Source organism: Lemur catta, chromosome 9 (assembly GCF_020740605.2).
Source record: "Lemur catta isolate mLemCat1 chromosome 9, mLemCat1.pri, whole genome shotgun sequence".
Lineage (NCBI taxonomy): Eukaryota > Metazoa > Chordata > Mammalia > Primates > Lemuridae > Lemur > Lemur catta.
This window is the reverse complement of record NC_059136.1, coordinates 20,495,191-20,510,857: the sequence shown is the minus strand read 5'-3', so window position 1 is coordinate 20,510,857 and position 15,667 is coordinate 20,495,191. Positions and strand designations below refer to the sequence as shown.

Sequence of the window (15,667 nt, the reverse complement as noted above, 5' to 3'; positions counted from 1 at the left end):
TGGAAGCGGGCTGGGCGCGCTGGGCGGGGCGGGCCCCCTCGCGGCGCGCTGACCAAGGTCTCCGTGTGCTCCGCAGGCAGGGAGCCCGCGCCGCCGCGGGCGATGATCACCTAAGAGGCTGGCGCGGGCGGGCTTGAGTAGCGGAGGAGCCGGGCGCGGCGACACGCGGCCATGGAGCGGGAGCCGGAGGCGGCCGAGGAGCCGGGACCCCCAGGACGACGGCGGCGGCGGCGGCGGCGCCGGCGCCGGGAAGGCAGGACGCGCACGGTGCGCTCCAACCTGCTGCCGCCCCCGGGCGCCGAGGACCCCGCGGCGGGCGCGGCCAAAGGCGAGCGGCGGCGGCTCGTGTGTGCCCAGCACCTGGCCGACAACCGGCTCAAGACCACCAAATACACGCTGCTGTCCTTCCTGCCCAAGAACCTGTTCGAGCAGTTCCACCGCCTGGCCAACGTGTACTTCGTCTTCATCGCGCTGCTCAACTTCGTGCCGGCGGTGAACGCCTTCCAGCCCGGCCTGGCGCTGGCGCCGGTGCTCTTCATCCTGGCCGTCACGGCTTTCAAGGACCTGTGGGAGGACTACAGCCGCCACCGCTCCGACCACGAGATCAACCACCTGGGCTGTCTTGTCTTCAGCAGGTGAGTCTGGCGAGCTGGGCGGCGAGCGCGGAGTGGGCGCAGGGCCGGGGCGCTCCCGGGAACTTGGCGTTGGGCGCGGTGTGAGCGGCACGGGGCGGGGGTGCTTGGGGACGGACGGCTCGACGCGGGGCGGAGGGCCCGGTCGCGCGGGACCGGTGCCGGGTGAAGACACTGCGACTGACGGGGTGCCCTAGATGGCGGGGCGCACAGGGATCCCCTGTCCTGTCCCGGACTGACTGTTCCTCTAACTTCGCGTCTGAGCCAGAATGTCCCAGGGCTGAAATCTGGCGGCTGCTGGGCATCCTCATCCCCACAGCTCCCGCCTGAAGTAAAAGGGAGGGAAATCCAGCTCAGGGCACCATCGCCTGAAGTTCCTGCCTCAGTCTGGCCAGGCACCGTAGTCTGGGATGTTTAACAACCAACTCAGGAATATAAAGCTCAGTCTTAGATGACAGCTTGTCTTGGGAAAACAGAGTTGAACTGTCACCAAGTTGTGATGGGTCCGCACAGATCAGGTAGAAGGGCAGGGGTAAAAACAGCAGCGTCCTTCAACTCCTGGGCTCAAGCAATCCTGCCTCAGACTCCCAAGTAGCTGGGACTACAGGCATGCACCACCATGCCCGGCTAATTTTTTCTATGTATTTTTAGTTGTCCAGCTAGTTTCTTTCTATTTTTAGTAGAGACGGGGTCTGGCTCTTGCTTAGGCTGGTCTCGAGCTCCTCAGCTCAAACGATCCACCCACCTCGGCTCCCAGGTGTGAGCCACCGCGCCCGGCCTATAATTTTCTTAATATTAAATATTAACCTGTTTCTGGTTGGAAAGAGGCTTTGAGGCATTTGTGAGCCCTGCCATGGTTAGTAGCAGGACCTTCCAGTGGGCTCCACCTGCTCTGTTTCTCTCTCCCTGTGGTTCCCCAAAGCTGTAGACCCTCAGGCCGGGCCTGTCAGGGATGTCTGCCGCCCTTCCTCCTTTATGCCCCCACCCCAAGAGAGCCACTTGGCTGGAGATCCATCTTGGAGCTGGGTCTAGCAGCTAGGGCCACCTCAAGGTCCCTCTCCTAGGAAGGTGGATGGTCCTAGACTTTGGCCAAAGCTCAGCCCATTTTTCCCTCCTGTTTCACCTTACTTGATCCCTCCCATAGGGACTGAGATGGGCCTCTGAGAAGGAGGACATTAGCATATCGGCTTCCATCATGCATGAGGAGACCCTAGGAAGCCCTCTTGTCCTCTCAGTGGCAGATTGTTCCCCTCAAAGGGTCATATTTGCTTCTACCTTTTAGGATAGTGTAGATGAAGACCATGAATGTCTGTCTCTGTGCTTGAGTACCTCTCAGCCTCTCAGCTACACTGCAGTGGTTGTGCTTCATACTTACTGTATGTAAAGGGAGAGTCAACAGAGGTTCACAGAGGTCAAGCAACTTGCCCAAGGTCACACAGGTGTTATGTAGTGTGCTGGGATTTGGCCCAGGGTTTCCTGACTGCACAGCTTTTCCAATATTCCTGTGCTTTGCTTCTCAAACATGTAAGAAGGAGCTTCTTAAAAATAACAATTCTCCAAAGTTTTTGACCCAGCAGTTTTTGATTCTTGGGATTGGGCCCAGGAATCTGAGCATTTGATTAGCATGGAGGTGCTTCTTACGTGACGGCCCACACTTTGAGTAACGCCACCCAGCTTGCTCTCCGGAGGTGCCCATCGCCAGTCAGCTAGCATGACATGGATGGAAAGGGCTGCGGGATTTCCTGGCTCCCCTTCACCAGAAGCCTCAGCAGGGAAGGGAGGGGGCATCCCTTGCACAGATAGCCTCAGTGTCCCCAGAGCAAGGACTCTGTACCACAGAACCCTGCTGGGGCTCTGGCAGGTTTAAGACTTTGCATGCGTACCACTTCCTGTTATTACTGAGCCTATAACTCCTGTAGCCTCCGTTTCAGAAATACTTAGGCCTCAGGAAATATAGTTTATTTTCAGTTGGCAAGGTACTTTTAACTCTTTATGTCATTTGATCCTTATAATAACTATCATCCCCATCTTGCAGATGAGAAGACTGAGGTTGGGATCTAAAAGCAGTTCTCTTGACTCCATGACCTTGCAAGGCTTCATGGGACTTTGAAGCCTCAGGTTCCACTTGGACCACACCCATCCAGGGGCCCCTCCCCTCCCACTCTGACCCAGCTGGATTTCTGAGTGCTCAAGTACAGTCCTTGACTCAGGGTGTCTTAATGACTCCTCAGACCCTGTCTTCTTCCCTATTGCAGAAACTGTCAGCATTTTACATTGACTTTCCAACTGCCCTGAGGACAGTCAGCCCAATGCCCCCCTTCCATTCATTGTTCCCTTGGAAGGCAGGTCAAATTCTTCCAGTCCCAGCAAGTGTGGAGTTGCTGTTGGCAGGCCCTGGGGATGGAAGTAGGAGGAGGCTGGGTCCCACCCAGAGTTTGCATGTCCACTGGGTGAGGCCCTGGGCTGGGCTTCTAGCCTGGGGATGCAGGCCCCAGGTCAGGAGAGGCCTCCCAGAGGACCAGAGTCTGGGGTGGTGGTATGAGGACCCGGGAAAATGTGATCAGACAAGGGGCTGGGAGGGCAAGTGCTGCAGCTAAGGTAGTGGGGAGTGGGGGCATGGCAAGATCAGGGCACAGAGATGGGGAACAGGTTATAGGGTGTCGGGGTGGGGAGCGGGGCATGGACATGAAGCCCAGGGTCTAGGGGAGCTGGCACTGGGACAGTGCAAGAGAGAATAACTTATGTGTCAGGCCAAAAAGTCTGTTCAGTGACTTTAGTTTCTGCAGAGAAAATCAGAAGCATGGTTGTGAACCGCCAGGGTCTGGTTTGTGTTGTGCCTCCTCCAAGTGTGGTTGCTCTAGTTGCTGTGCACGGGGCATTCCCTACAGGTAGAGCATATGTTAGTGTAGAGTGAGAGCAAACTTTAGTGAGGGAAGTCTCACCCACTGACACTGTCCCTAGAGGGTGACTTCTCGGACATTCCTTTGTATTCTGACTTATAGCCTATAGGGTGTCTCTCATTTGTACTGTTATTTATGTGGTGTTTCTCAATGAAATGGTCCTTGGGTCCCCTCTCTATGAGAATCTTTTATGGAGCTTGTTAGAAATGCAGCTTCCTAGGCCATGGGTGTCTGAGAAGCAGTCCTCTTGTTTCCTTGTCCAGAGCCCATTTTATCCTCTCATGGATTTTGGACTCTATTTAGGAAAATCCCCTTGAGCCACGCACAGCAGGCTGAGAGAGAGCACTGGGGGATTCTAGGGGTGAGGTCCTGCCTGTGGTCTTTGCCCATGGGAAGCACACCCCACCCAGTGTCTCTAGGAGAATAGGGAGGGTGTGGGAAGGCCCTCCTGGCCATGTAGACCTCCTTGGTGCTGGCAAAAACTGGCCAGAGAAGCCATCTCCCTCTGGGCCATGGGTGGAAAGAAAGGGGCTACCTGAGCTCAACGCCCCCCCCACACGACACACACACACACACACACACACACACACACACACACACACACACACACACACACACACACACTCAGAGTGCGCCCTGGTGGGAGTCCAGGGTGATGTGGCCTTAGCCTTCTGTGTGGTGTTTGGACTTCCCATTTGCTGACTTGGGGCTCCAGCATGGAGTGTCCAGGTGGGACAAGGCAGACACACCAGGGGCTGGGGCTGAAGGGGCAGCTCAAGGACCTCAGGGATATTGGCAAGCGGGGCTGGAGGAGGAGCGGGGTGAGGGGCCGGGGGTAGGGTGGGTAAGTTCACCCGGGGAGGGCGGGAGTCCTGGAAGCAGAAAGCCTGTCAGAGGAAGACTTTGAGGAAATTGAAGAAGAATCTTTAAAGCAAAGGAAGGAGCCAGGGAAGGTGCACAGGAGAAAACACTCTCATCGCCATCTTTGACAGTAAAGTGAGAGGCAGCACTGTCAGTCAGTAGACCAGTGCCCTGCTCCCAGGTGCCCTGCTCCCGGGTGCCCTGCTCCCAGAGGCAGAAGGGCGGGTCAGAGGCAGGCCCTCTGCCTGTGGCCTCCATCTTTGCCCCAAACCCTGCCTGGGCTGTTGTATCATTTTCTTCATTTTTTTCCCTTTTGCTTCCATACAGTTTGTGATGACTCAAATATAACCTTGTTATACCTTTTAGTGTCTGTATCGAGAATGATGAATCTTTTGGGCTCTGCACTTGGGTTTGAATGCGACCTCTTGGTGTCTTTCCGTCTTTTGGGAAAACAGGTAGTGGTGGGGGGGTTCTCTCTGCTTATTTTGGAATTACCCTAACTTTTGTCTCTTCCCTTTCCTTTGGTTCTCACTCATTTTCCCAGTCCACTAGGGTTATCTGTCCAACCTGTGTCCCCTCTGTGTCATGATTTGTTGTTTCAGAAGAGCCTAGTAGATGAGAAGGTGATAGTCTCACTCAACAAAGTCCTCCTTTTGTTTTCTTTTCTGCCAGGGTTTTTATTTCTCCTGTCTCCCTTCTCTCACTTCTCCCTTTGTGTCTTGTTCCCTCCCATTACCAGTGAGCCATGCCTCTTCCCCTGTGGTGCCCTTGGCCCTTGCCAGGGGTATTCCCTCCTCCTCTCCCTCTCACGGTGACAGGAGGCCAGCAGCAAAAACACCTTTCCCTGGGAAGCACAGCATCTTTTGTCATTTGAAGGGAAAGATTTGCAAAAGCAGAGATACCAGGATAAGACTCAGGCCTTAGATAAGACTCAGGCCTTAGAGTATCCTTCCAGTTCTCTTTAAGAAGGATCCAGTTCTCTTTAAAAAGGATCCAGTTCTCTTTAAGAAGTGTTTCATACCCCACAAGTATGTAGGGTATGAAACACTTAAGGAATAATATTTCCACATTGCCATTCACATGTTGTTTGGAAATAATTTTTTTAATTAAATTTTTTTTCTTCTATTTCCTCTCCAACTGGTATAATTTTTCTTTTGATACCTGTTAAATGTCGTCTATTACTGGGCTCATAAGGTTAAGTTGTAGTGGAAAAAGAACCTTTCTTTCCGTAAAAACTTAGCTGCCATCAGAAGGCAGTGTCATTCTTGGGACAGTTTTGTTTTTTTTTTACTTGTTAATATGAGCCAAATGTTCCATATGCACAGTTCCTTTTTATTTTCCCCCAAATCCTATCATTTTCACATTCCCATTTTACAGATGAGGAAACTGAGGCTTTAAGGCTCAATAGCTTGCCTAAGGTCACACTCTTAGGAGATGGCAGTGCCATGATTGGAGTCCAGATCCGCCCTACTCTGACTCCACATTCGGAGATATTCCCCTACTTGCCATCCCCACCCCAGGAAAAATAAGCCTCTTTAAAAAAATTATTATAGAAAGTCTCACACATATAGAGATGTGCACATTAATAAATCTGTGTGTACCATAAACCAGTTCGAGCGGTTAGCAGCTTATGACCAACATTGTACGATCTGTATTCTGAGCCTCTCCCTCCTCTCTTATTATTTTGAAGCAAATCCCAGACATCATGGCATTTCGTGCATAAATGTTTCAGTATTTGTCTGTGGAAAAGCATGATTCTGTTTTTAAGCTAAACGACAGATGCCATTAGCATACCTAAAGAATGATTATCCATTTCTTAATATTATCAAATACTTGGTCTGTGTTCAAATTTCTACTTGTCTCATAAATGTATTTTTTTTTCCAATTTGTATGCTTGAATCAAATCTAAATAAGAGCTACTTATTGCAGTTGGCTGATACATCTTGTAAGTCTCCTTCAGTCTATAGATTTTACCCTCAAAAACTCTCTTTCTCTATCTCTCTTCCTTTTGTCCCTTATAATTTATTTTGAAGAAATTGGGTTATTTGTCCTGTGGAGTTTTCCATGGCCTGAATCTTGCTGATTACTTTTGTGTGGTATGATGTGACAAGTGTTTTTGTACTGTAATTCCTGTGAAGCGGTAGGTGGGTCTAGACACTTGCCCAGCACTTTATCAGGTTCAGGTTTGAATTTTTTTTTTTTTTTTGGTTAAAACCACATTTTTTTTTTTAATTTTTCAGCCAATCAAATCAAAACCACATTTACAGGTAGTGTTCTGTACTTCCATCAAGACACACATATGTTCACTCATTCCTCCTTTTGTGATGTTGGCAGTTGTTGACAATCACTGCCTATATCCACCGATTTGTTAGAGGTTGAAAAATGGGGGTGTTCTGATTCTTCCATTCATTACTAGAAATACTTTTATAAAGACACATTGCCCCTTATCTACTGGCTGGTTTCCCAGTGGTACCACCCATATAAGAAAGGAGAAATAAGTGATTGAGGTTGGATCACTAGCATTTTCCAATAGGAACCAATTATCTTTGTAAAATTTTTATACTTTTTGTTTTGAAATAATTTTAGACTTAAAGAAAAGTTGTAAAATGGTACAGATGTCTACCCCTCACCCACCTTCCTCTAATTTTAACAGTTAATCATACTACAATGGTCAAAACTAAGACATTAACAGTAGTGCAAAACTATTCATTAAACTACATTCTTTCTTCAAATCTAAAGTTTCTCTGTTAATGCATTCATGAGTTTTGGTCAGTCATTTTACATGTTAATCATGTGTCGTGTCACCTTCTAACTCATTTAGTATATCTAGTCCTTGTTTGGTGGATTCCTTAGGCTTTTCTATATACAATCATGACATCTGTAAGTAAAGATAGTTTTACTTTTTCCTTTCCAATCTTACACCTTATATTTCTTTTTATTACCTAATTTACCTGGCTAGAAGCTCTAGTACATGTTTAACAGAAGTGGCAAGAATGGTCATCCTCCTCTTGTTCCTGATCTTAGAGGGAAAATGTTATCTTTCACCATGAAGTATGATGCTAGCTGTGGGGTTTACAGATGCACTTTCTCAGGTAGAGGAATTCCCTTCTATTCCTACTTTGTCGAGTGCTTTTATCAAGAAAGGATGTCAGATTTTGTCAAATCCTTTTTCCACATCTATTGAAATGATCATGTGGCTTTTGTGCTTTATTTTCAAATGTTAAACCAATTTTGCATTCCTGGGATAAATCTTACTTGACCATGGTGTATAATCTGTTTTTATATTTTGCTGGATTCAGTTTACCAGAATGTGTTGAGGAATTTTGGATCTGTATTCATATGGGATATTGTGAGGGGTATGTGTGTTTGGTTTTGCTATCAGGAAAATACTGGTTTCATAGAGTGAATTGGGGAGTGTTTCTATTAATCTCTTTTTTGAAAAAAATTGTGAAGAATTGATATTAATTCTTTATTAAATGTTCAGAATAATTTAGCTTTGAAGATAACTTTAGTTTGGGCCTGGGCTTTTCTTTGTGGAGAGTTTAAAGACTTCTAATGCAATCTCTATACTTGTTACAGGTCCATTCAGATTTTCTGTTTTTTCTTGAGTTACCACTTGTGATAGTTTGTATCTTTCCAGGAAATTGTCCATTTCATCTAAGTTATCTTATTTGTTGAAATAGTCTTGCTCATAGTATTCTTTTATAGTATTCTTTCTATTTCTGTAAGGTTGATAGGGATGTATCCTTTTATTATTGATTTAATACTTTGAGTTTTCTTTCTATTTTGCTTGGTCAGTCAAGCTAAATATTTCCCAAATTTTTTGATCTTGTCAGAGAGCCAACTTTTCGTATTGTTGATTTTTCTCTATTGTTTTCCTGTTCTCTATTTCATTTCTACAGGTTTCATCATTCTTGCAAGGGAGGGATCAGGTCGTCTCACTTTGGGGACAGTACTGCCTCTAGATATGTTGGCAAATATTTGGTTAGCATAGTAACTGGCATTGTCCCTGGTACTTGGTGTTCAGAGGTTAGGTTGCTGTTTGGTATGTGATGCCATTGTTTAGGGCAGTCCTACCCCATTAAGAACTGCCCTTTCCCTAAGATCGGTCAGGTTCTCACAGAAAAGCACTTTCGGAAGAAGAACTTTTTGTCTTTTTGTGAGACATACCCTCACTGTTGCCCCAGGCTACAGTGCAGTGGCATCATCATAGCTTACTGCAACCTCAAACCCCGGGCTCCAGTGATCCTCCTGCCTCAGCCTCCTGAGTAGCTGGAACTACAGGCCTGCACCACCATGCCTGACTAACTTTTTCTGTTTTTGGTAGATGGGGTCTCACTCTTGCTCAGGCTGGTCTGAACTCCTGAGCTCAAGTGATCCTCCTGCCTGGACCTCCCAGGTTCTAGGATTATAGGCGTGAGCCACCATGCCCAGACTGGAAGAACATTTTAAAGACAAAGCTTATCCACATTCTGGATTCCTTGACTTGGTTAGATTGAGAAGGGGCTGTGAGGGCCTGTTAGGTTCTTAGCTGACACAGCAAGGTGATCTAGCTTATTGTTGAATCCCTGTGACAGGGAAGCCCAATGTACTTATTTGTACAAGACTTACCTTGCTATATATAGCACCTTGAAGGAACTTACAGGAAACATGAGGCTATTTTGATTTCTACTTTTTTGGAATTCGCCTAGCTTGGCTTTCTATGTTTACTTGTTTTGCATTTTCCCAGAGTACAGTTTGTATGCATTGCAATCCTGCACATACCCTGTGGTTATTTTTCCACTGAGGGCACTGTATTTTGGAATACTTTGCCTACCAAACCATTTTTATTAGGTAATAATGAATTCTTTTGCCCATTTTAAATTAATCGGAGACAATTAAAATCCTCTTATAGGGGCCTAGGGAAAACTTCCCCTTCACCCTGTGAAGGTTCAACTGACAAAAGGCCTATGAACAGGAGAAAAGGCATGCAAATTTATTTTAATGTGAGCATGGGAGATTGGAGGAGAATGAGTATCCAATATCCCAATGGGGACAGATGCTTATATACTCTTCTTCTTAGGGGAAAAGGAGATGGGGAAGTGTGGATGATTTTGGGGGTGGTGGCTAGTAAATTATTTTTAGGGTAATTCAATGGGCTTGACGAACACACAATATTGGCCTAGGACAAAATCTGTTGGGCCTAGAAAGCAGACAATGGTTCCTGACAAGTCATTCCAGGTGTGTTCACAGACTTCAGTCTTTCTTCCTGCAATATGAGTTCAGTTAATGAAAACTCAGGGGAGACCGGGCGTGGTGGCTCACGCCTGTAATCCTAGCACTCTGGGAGGCCAAGGTGGGTGGATTGCTCGAGGTCAGGAGTTCGAGACCAGCCTGAGCAAGAGCAAGACCCCCCGTCTCTACTAAAAATAGAAAGAAATGATCTGGCCAAGTAAAAATATATATAGAAAAAATTAGCCGGGCATGGTGGCGCATGCCTGTAGTCCCAGCTACTCGGGAGGCTGAGGCAGTAGGATCGCTTAAGCCCAGGAGTTTGAGGTTGCTGTGAGCTAGGCTGATGCCACGGCACTCACTCTAGCCCGGGCAACAGAGCAAGACTCTGTCTCAAAAAAAAAAAAGAAAAGGAAAGGAAAGAAAACTCAGGGAAAGGACAAGAGGTAAAAGGTAATTGGTTTTTTTTTTTTTTTTTTTTGATGGGTTGGGACTGTAGGCAATAAGGGAACTTGAGAGAACAATTTCATCCTCTGCTTTGGGAGAGACAGACGATTGAGAGACAGGAGGGGAGAAAAGGTCAGAGAGAACTGGAGCTTCCTTCAGTTCATCATGTCAAAGTGCCATATTTTGGGGTATCAGTTTCTGAGCCCCAACACCCTCAATGAGGTCGAACCCTTGCCAGGAGTTAGATGCTAGGCAGGATGTGTCTCTCTTCAGCCAGGGTTCCCCTTTGAAGGAGGGAGGATGGAGGGAGGGGAGAAGGGAGGAGAGTGGCCTGCGGTGTGCTGTCAATTTAATGCACACAAGGGTGGGGTGCGGTGCCACAGTCAGATAAGTATTTGAAAAGGTTAGCTGCACTCATTATCATTACTATTACTGCTGCTATCACTAGCATTATTATTAAGATCTTTTGGTCAAAATGTTTGTTCACTTGAAGACACTGAAGTAGATGTACTTCTAAACCCAAACAGAGAACTATAGGTGTCCTTTAGCCTATGTACTTGTACCATGGGTAAATGTACAGTTTTGTTTTGTGTTTTGTTTTTTGTTTTTTTTTTTGAGACGGAGTCTCACTTTGTTGGCTGGCTAGAGTGAGTGCCCTGGCATCAGCCTAGCTCACAGCAACCTCAAACTCCTGGGCTTAAGCGATCCTACTGCCTCAGCCTCCCGAGTAGCTGGGACTACAGGCATGCGCCACCATGCCCGGCTAATTTTTTCTATATATATATTTTAGTTGTCCAGATAATTTATTTCTATTTTTAGTAGAGACGGGGTCTCGCTCAGGCTGGTCTCGAACTCCTGACCTCCGGCGATCCACCCGCCTCGGCCTCCCAGAGGGCTGGGATTACAGGCGTGAGCCATTGCCTCCGGCCTAATGTACAGTTTTTAAAAAGCATTTTGAAATATTGAAAATAGCTCCTGGACCCCATTGCTAACTTACGGACTGCCAAGAATCCCGGGATACCCTGAGTTGGCTCCAATATCTTCTGAGAAATGAACCTCACTGGAAAAAGCCCTCTGGGGAGATGGTAAAATTAAGGCATTATTTGTTTAAATTAATAGTTTAAAAGGCAGTGTGGTGTATATTATAAATGCAATTGGATTTGGTAATAACTTTTTGGGGAGGATTTGTTTAGAAGCATAAAATGATGTCTTTGAATCATTTTTGCTTATCAAGTTATAACAGTTAAAAAACTTAAAGTAAGTCTTTGCTTTTCAAAAGGAAAATCCACCTAGACCAGCAGTGGAGGGCTTCTCGCAGAGATGTGCCGTGCAGGACCTCTCAGGAGGGCCCTTAGTGCCTGCTTTGGAGACCTGTGAGCTTTCAGATGGTAGGGAACTTCAGATCAGCTCGGGGACCTGCCTGCCTTATTTTTTTCTTCAGCATCAGATTTTCCCCTGTAGGAACTGTAGGACTTTTCTAGAAGGGCCCAGGATGTGAACAGACCTGAGGGCGAGCCAGGTCTGCCTTGGCAAGGCCCCCACCCCCACCCCAAGCTCTGCGGAACCCTGTAGGAGCCCGCCAGAACCCGACTGGCGCCCCTAGCCTCTGTCTGCTTTCCTCCTTCTGCATGGAAGCTTCTGCCCCTCTAGGAATCCAGTACGTGAGGGGTTAACAGCATGGCAGGAAACCGAAGCTGCGACCCGGGGTTTGAACTGAGTCATCTTTAGAGTTTTACATTTCACTACTCTTGTCTTCTGCCTTTTGTTTTGGGGTATTTCTATTAATAGTTTTAAAAAAGGCGAGTTCAGGACAGTTAGATGTTAGCTCCAAGTTCGATCCTTTGTCCAAATGTGACCCTGGGGACCTTTGGTGCTCTGTGCAGCACAGAGTGGGTGGGAGGTGAGCAGCAGACCCTCGAGGCGCAGTCCGTGGTGACAGGCGCTGCGCTTCCCGCGAGCTGCTCAGGCGCCCAGGCCAGGGGCGAGCGCGGGTGAGTCACCGCGCCCGGGCTGGGGCGGAGGAGGGAAAGGCCCTGGGTCCCAGCCCCCGGGAGCGCCGGGGTCTCGCTCAGCACTTGCCGTTCTCCCAAGCTGGCCGGCGCGCAGAAGTCTAGCCTGGGGACGTGCCTTGCCTGCGGCGGGCTGGCTCCGAAGTTGTGGCCACATCCCCTTTTCTGGGCTTTTCTCTCCGGGGCCTGGCCAGAGAGAGAGACCGACCTTACCAGACACATTTGGGGCCTCTCCCATTGCTCTTTGCCAAGTTGGAAATCAATTTCATTTCGGTTAGAAAGCCCATCCACTCTCTCTGTCTCGGCCATCTCTGATGCAGCGTGGCTCGGGCAATCTGTTAATTTAGAAAACTCAGCAATCCGAGGGAGAGAGACAGCACAGCAGGCAGAGCAGGAGTTATCTGGAAGGGGCTACTGTTCCTGCTGGGATGCCCTCAACTTGGTCTCTCTCAACAAACAAGCCATTTTTAAATAAGTCAAAGTGATTTTTAACATTCTCAAGATAGATGTGGCATGTATGTATTTTCTAAAAAAGCATACTTTAATGGAACTGTATATTTTTATTATATAGGTCATGACTCATTGGTAGAAACCTAGGCAGTAACATTTCATATTGTCATTGTCTTCATTGTCATTATTTTATTTTGTTTATTCACTTTGCCACAACAGAATTTAGTGAAATCAGATGTGTGCAGCTTTTCTTGGCATTTGACTCTCTTTGTGACTTGCATTGTAACATTTTCCATTTACAAATTTTTCGGGGTGGGGGGTGGCGGGGGGAAAAAATCATTGCTTTTAAGTACGATGGAAAGTTTGATTCACTGCATGGAAATCTGGTTGCTGCGTGGTGGGGAGCCTGCTATGGGCCAGGAGGCCACACGCGCAGAGGCCCAGGGGTGAGTGAGGACCAGCGCTGAGCTGAGTCCTCGGCTGATCACTGTTAACCTCCCGGTCTCTGGTCTTCCTTGCTTCTTTTTCCCTTTTCAGTTTCCCATCCTCTGTGTTAATTCCTCTGAGAAGTGTCTGGCGGGACTTAATGGGAATTCCTTCTTAATGTGCCCTTGGGGGCAGAGGGAGGGTGGTGTCTGTAATTCTGGGCTCTGTTCCCAACTGCCGCTTGCAGTGACATCTTAAGTCAGTTCTTGCTCATTCAATCCTGGATTAACCGTGTCTTTTTATTTTCTGTGTTCTGATGCTTTGATTTCCCGGGTGCTGGTGACCCTGGAGGGAGGGCCCCTCCCGGATCTAGCTAATTCTTACAGATGGAATGACTTCCCTGTGCAAACCAACCAATCGAGCTTTCTTTCACCCTCAGGCCGCTACCCACCTGCCCTAAGCAGCCCGGGTCCAGGTACCAGGCAACCTGGGACAGTCCTGTGTCCCAGAGCCTGCAGAAATTTTCAAACTACCTAATTCTAAGCCTGCTTACCCCGCCTCTCCCATTCTTTCCTGTGGGAACCACAGTAAAGGCTCCCTCCTCTCTCCCACTCCCTCCGCCTCTAGGTCCATCCTGGTGCTTCCCCCTGTGACAACCCCCAAGGTGTGGCAGCTCCTTCTCTTGAAAACTGAGTAACAAACTATCTTTTCAAAGGCTGTTCTCTCCTGTTCTGTCAGCCTCACCGTACTCGAATAATAACGAGATACACATTTTACAACAATCCTCCTGGGTACTGCCTTCATATATTTCTCTAGCACTATATACTTGGCAGAATTTTTATGAACTTATTTGGTGCAGTTCTCAGCTAGCCCAGTGAGGTGCTTACGAATTCTTCATTGACCTTCTGAGGAAACGGCAGCCCAGAGAGGGAGGTCTCAGCCCAAAAGAGGCAGAGCTGGGGAGCAGAATAGGTGGCGCTGGGGCTCTGGGAGCCCAGGTGATGTTACCCAGGACCACCACCCCGTGGTGCTACCCAGCCTGGGGATCCTGTGTTCTTTTGATCTTGTGCATGGGTGTCAATAGGTTTAAGCTGTTTAAATTTTTCTGGCTTTTGAGGAAGTGTGTAATGCCAGATAGTTATCCTGATAAATGTGAGGACCTAGACTTTAACAAGGGTGATTAACAAAGAAGTTGCACGTATGGTTTTTAGAAAAATTTAAATGTTAATCAATTCTTTTCAATGTAGCTGGTTCATTACAGCAGTAGCCTCTGGATGTTTTTGATCTCACACCTTTGTCAGTGAAAAGTATTTGTGTGTGCACACTCAAGGTGTGTGTTTATTTATAAATTATAGGTATGTAATGCACAAATATATTCCGTCCATTGAAACATATACAAAATATAAATAAAAGAATAAGATAAATGGCAATGATGAACAAAAGTTGGAGTGTTTTTCTGAACCCCAGTGATGGTGTATTTTTTGTGTATGAGCCTCACTTTAGGGACCATTGCCCCAGAGTGTCCTCAAGTGGCTTTATGTTGTGGTGTTATTTTAGATCACTGAAAGAACATTGCACACTGTCAGTGGCACGTCAGTCTAGTAACTAGTTCATTCTTGTGATTTCTCTTTTATCCAGGGATACTCAGGAAGTTTTAAAGAGTCTCAGGTGGCCTGGGGCCACCACCAAGGTCCACTTGTGTGCACAGGGATAGCCCCTCCCTGTGTGCTGCAGGTGTCAGTTCTGAGGGTGGAGGCCTGAGTTGTGGGGTCTTCTGACTCCCTCCACTTCCCAGGAATGGACAGAGTGCTAACATGGGGCTTCGGGCTTGTCACTTTCACATGCTCCTTCGACACACATGACGTCATGCTCCTTGAACATGCTCTTTCCTGAGGTTTACTTTTGGAAAGCTGTTTTATTATGGTAAATATATATAACTTAAAATTGGCCATCTTAACAATTTTTAAGTGTTCAGTTCAGTGACACTAAGTACATTCATGTTACTGAGCAACCGTCACCACCATCCATCTCCAGAACTTTTCGTCTTCTCCAGCTGGAACTCTGCACCCATTAAACACTAACTCACCATGGCCCCCTGCCCAGCCCCTGGCAACCACCGTTCTGCTTTCTGTCTCCATGAATTTCACTCTCTAGGTACCTCATAGAAGGGGAATCATGCAGTATTTGTCTTTTGGTGACTGGCTTATTTCATCTAGCATAATTCCTTCAAGGTTCATCCCTGTTGTAGCCTGTGTCAGAATTTCCTTCCTTTTCAAGGCTGAATACTGTTTCATTGTATGCATAGACGACCTTTTGTTTATCCATTCATCTGTTAATGGACACTTGAGTTGTTTCCACCTTTTGGCTATTGTGAACAATGCTGCCATCAACATGGGTGTAGGCATATCTGCTTGAATATCTTATGCTTTTCATCCATGGAGACATTTTGCATGGATTTCCAGGATGGCATAGTTAGGGGTGGTGACTGGGGCAGCATGAACTATGGGGACTCTTACTTCTTAGCTTTTATGTTGCTCTCATGAACTCAAAGAAGGTTCCTTTGACCTCTTAACTCAGGGTGGTGCTGCCAATGGATAGGTGTGCGAGGTGCCGGCCAGGTATTTCCTCACCACATTGCATCATTCTGTGGACAGTGACACAGTGAGCTCAGGAGAGTTGCTATCAACTTAGGCTGGGTTAAGTGCTCTGTTGGCGGTCTTGTTGCCGAGAT

General features: G+C 47.3%; 1 protein-coding gene across 1 annotated transcript in view; it reads left to right on the top strand.

Moving 5' to 3' along the window:
- The first annotated feature begins 111 nt into the window (after positions 1-111).
- ATP10A (ATPase phospholipid transporting 10A (putative)) overlaps positions 112-15,667 on the top strand; it is a 144,874-nt gene continuing 129,318 nt past the window's right edge. The window contains exon 1 of the mRNA XM_045560379.1: positions 112-635. Within this exon, the coding sequence (XP_045416335.1) occupies positions 172-635 (464 nt within the window). The 5' untranslated portion in view covers positions 112-171. The remainder of the gene's footprint in view (positions 636-15,667) is intronic.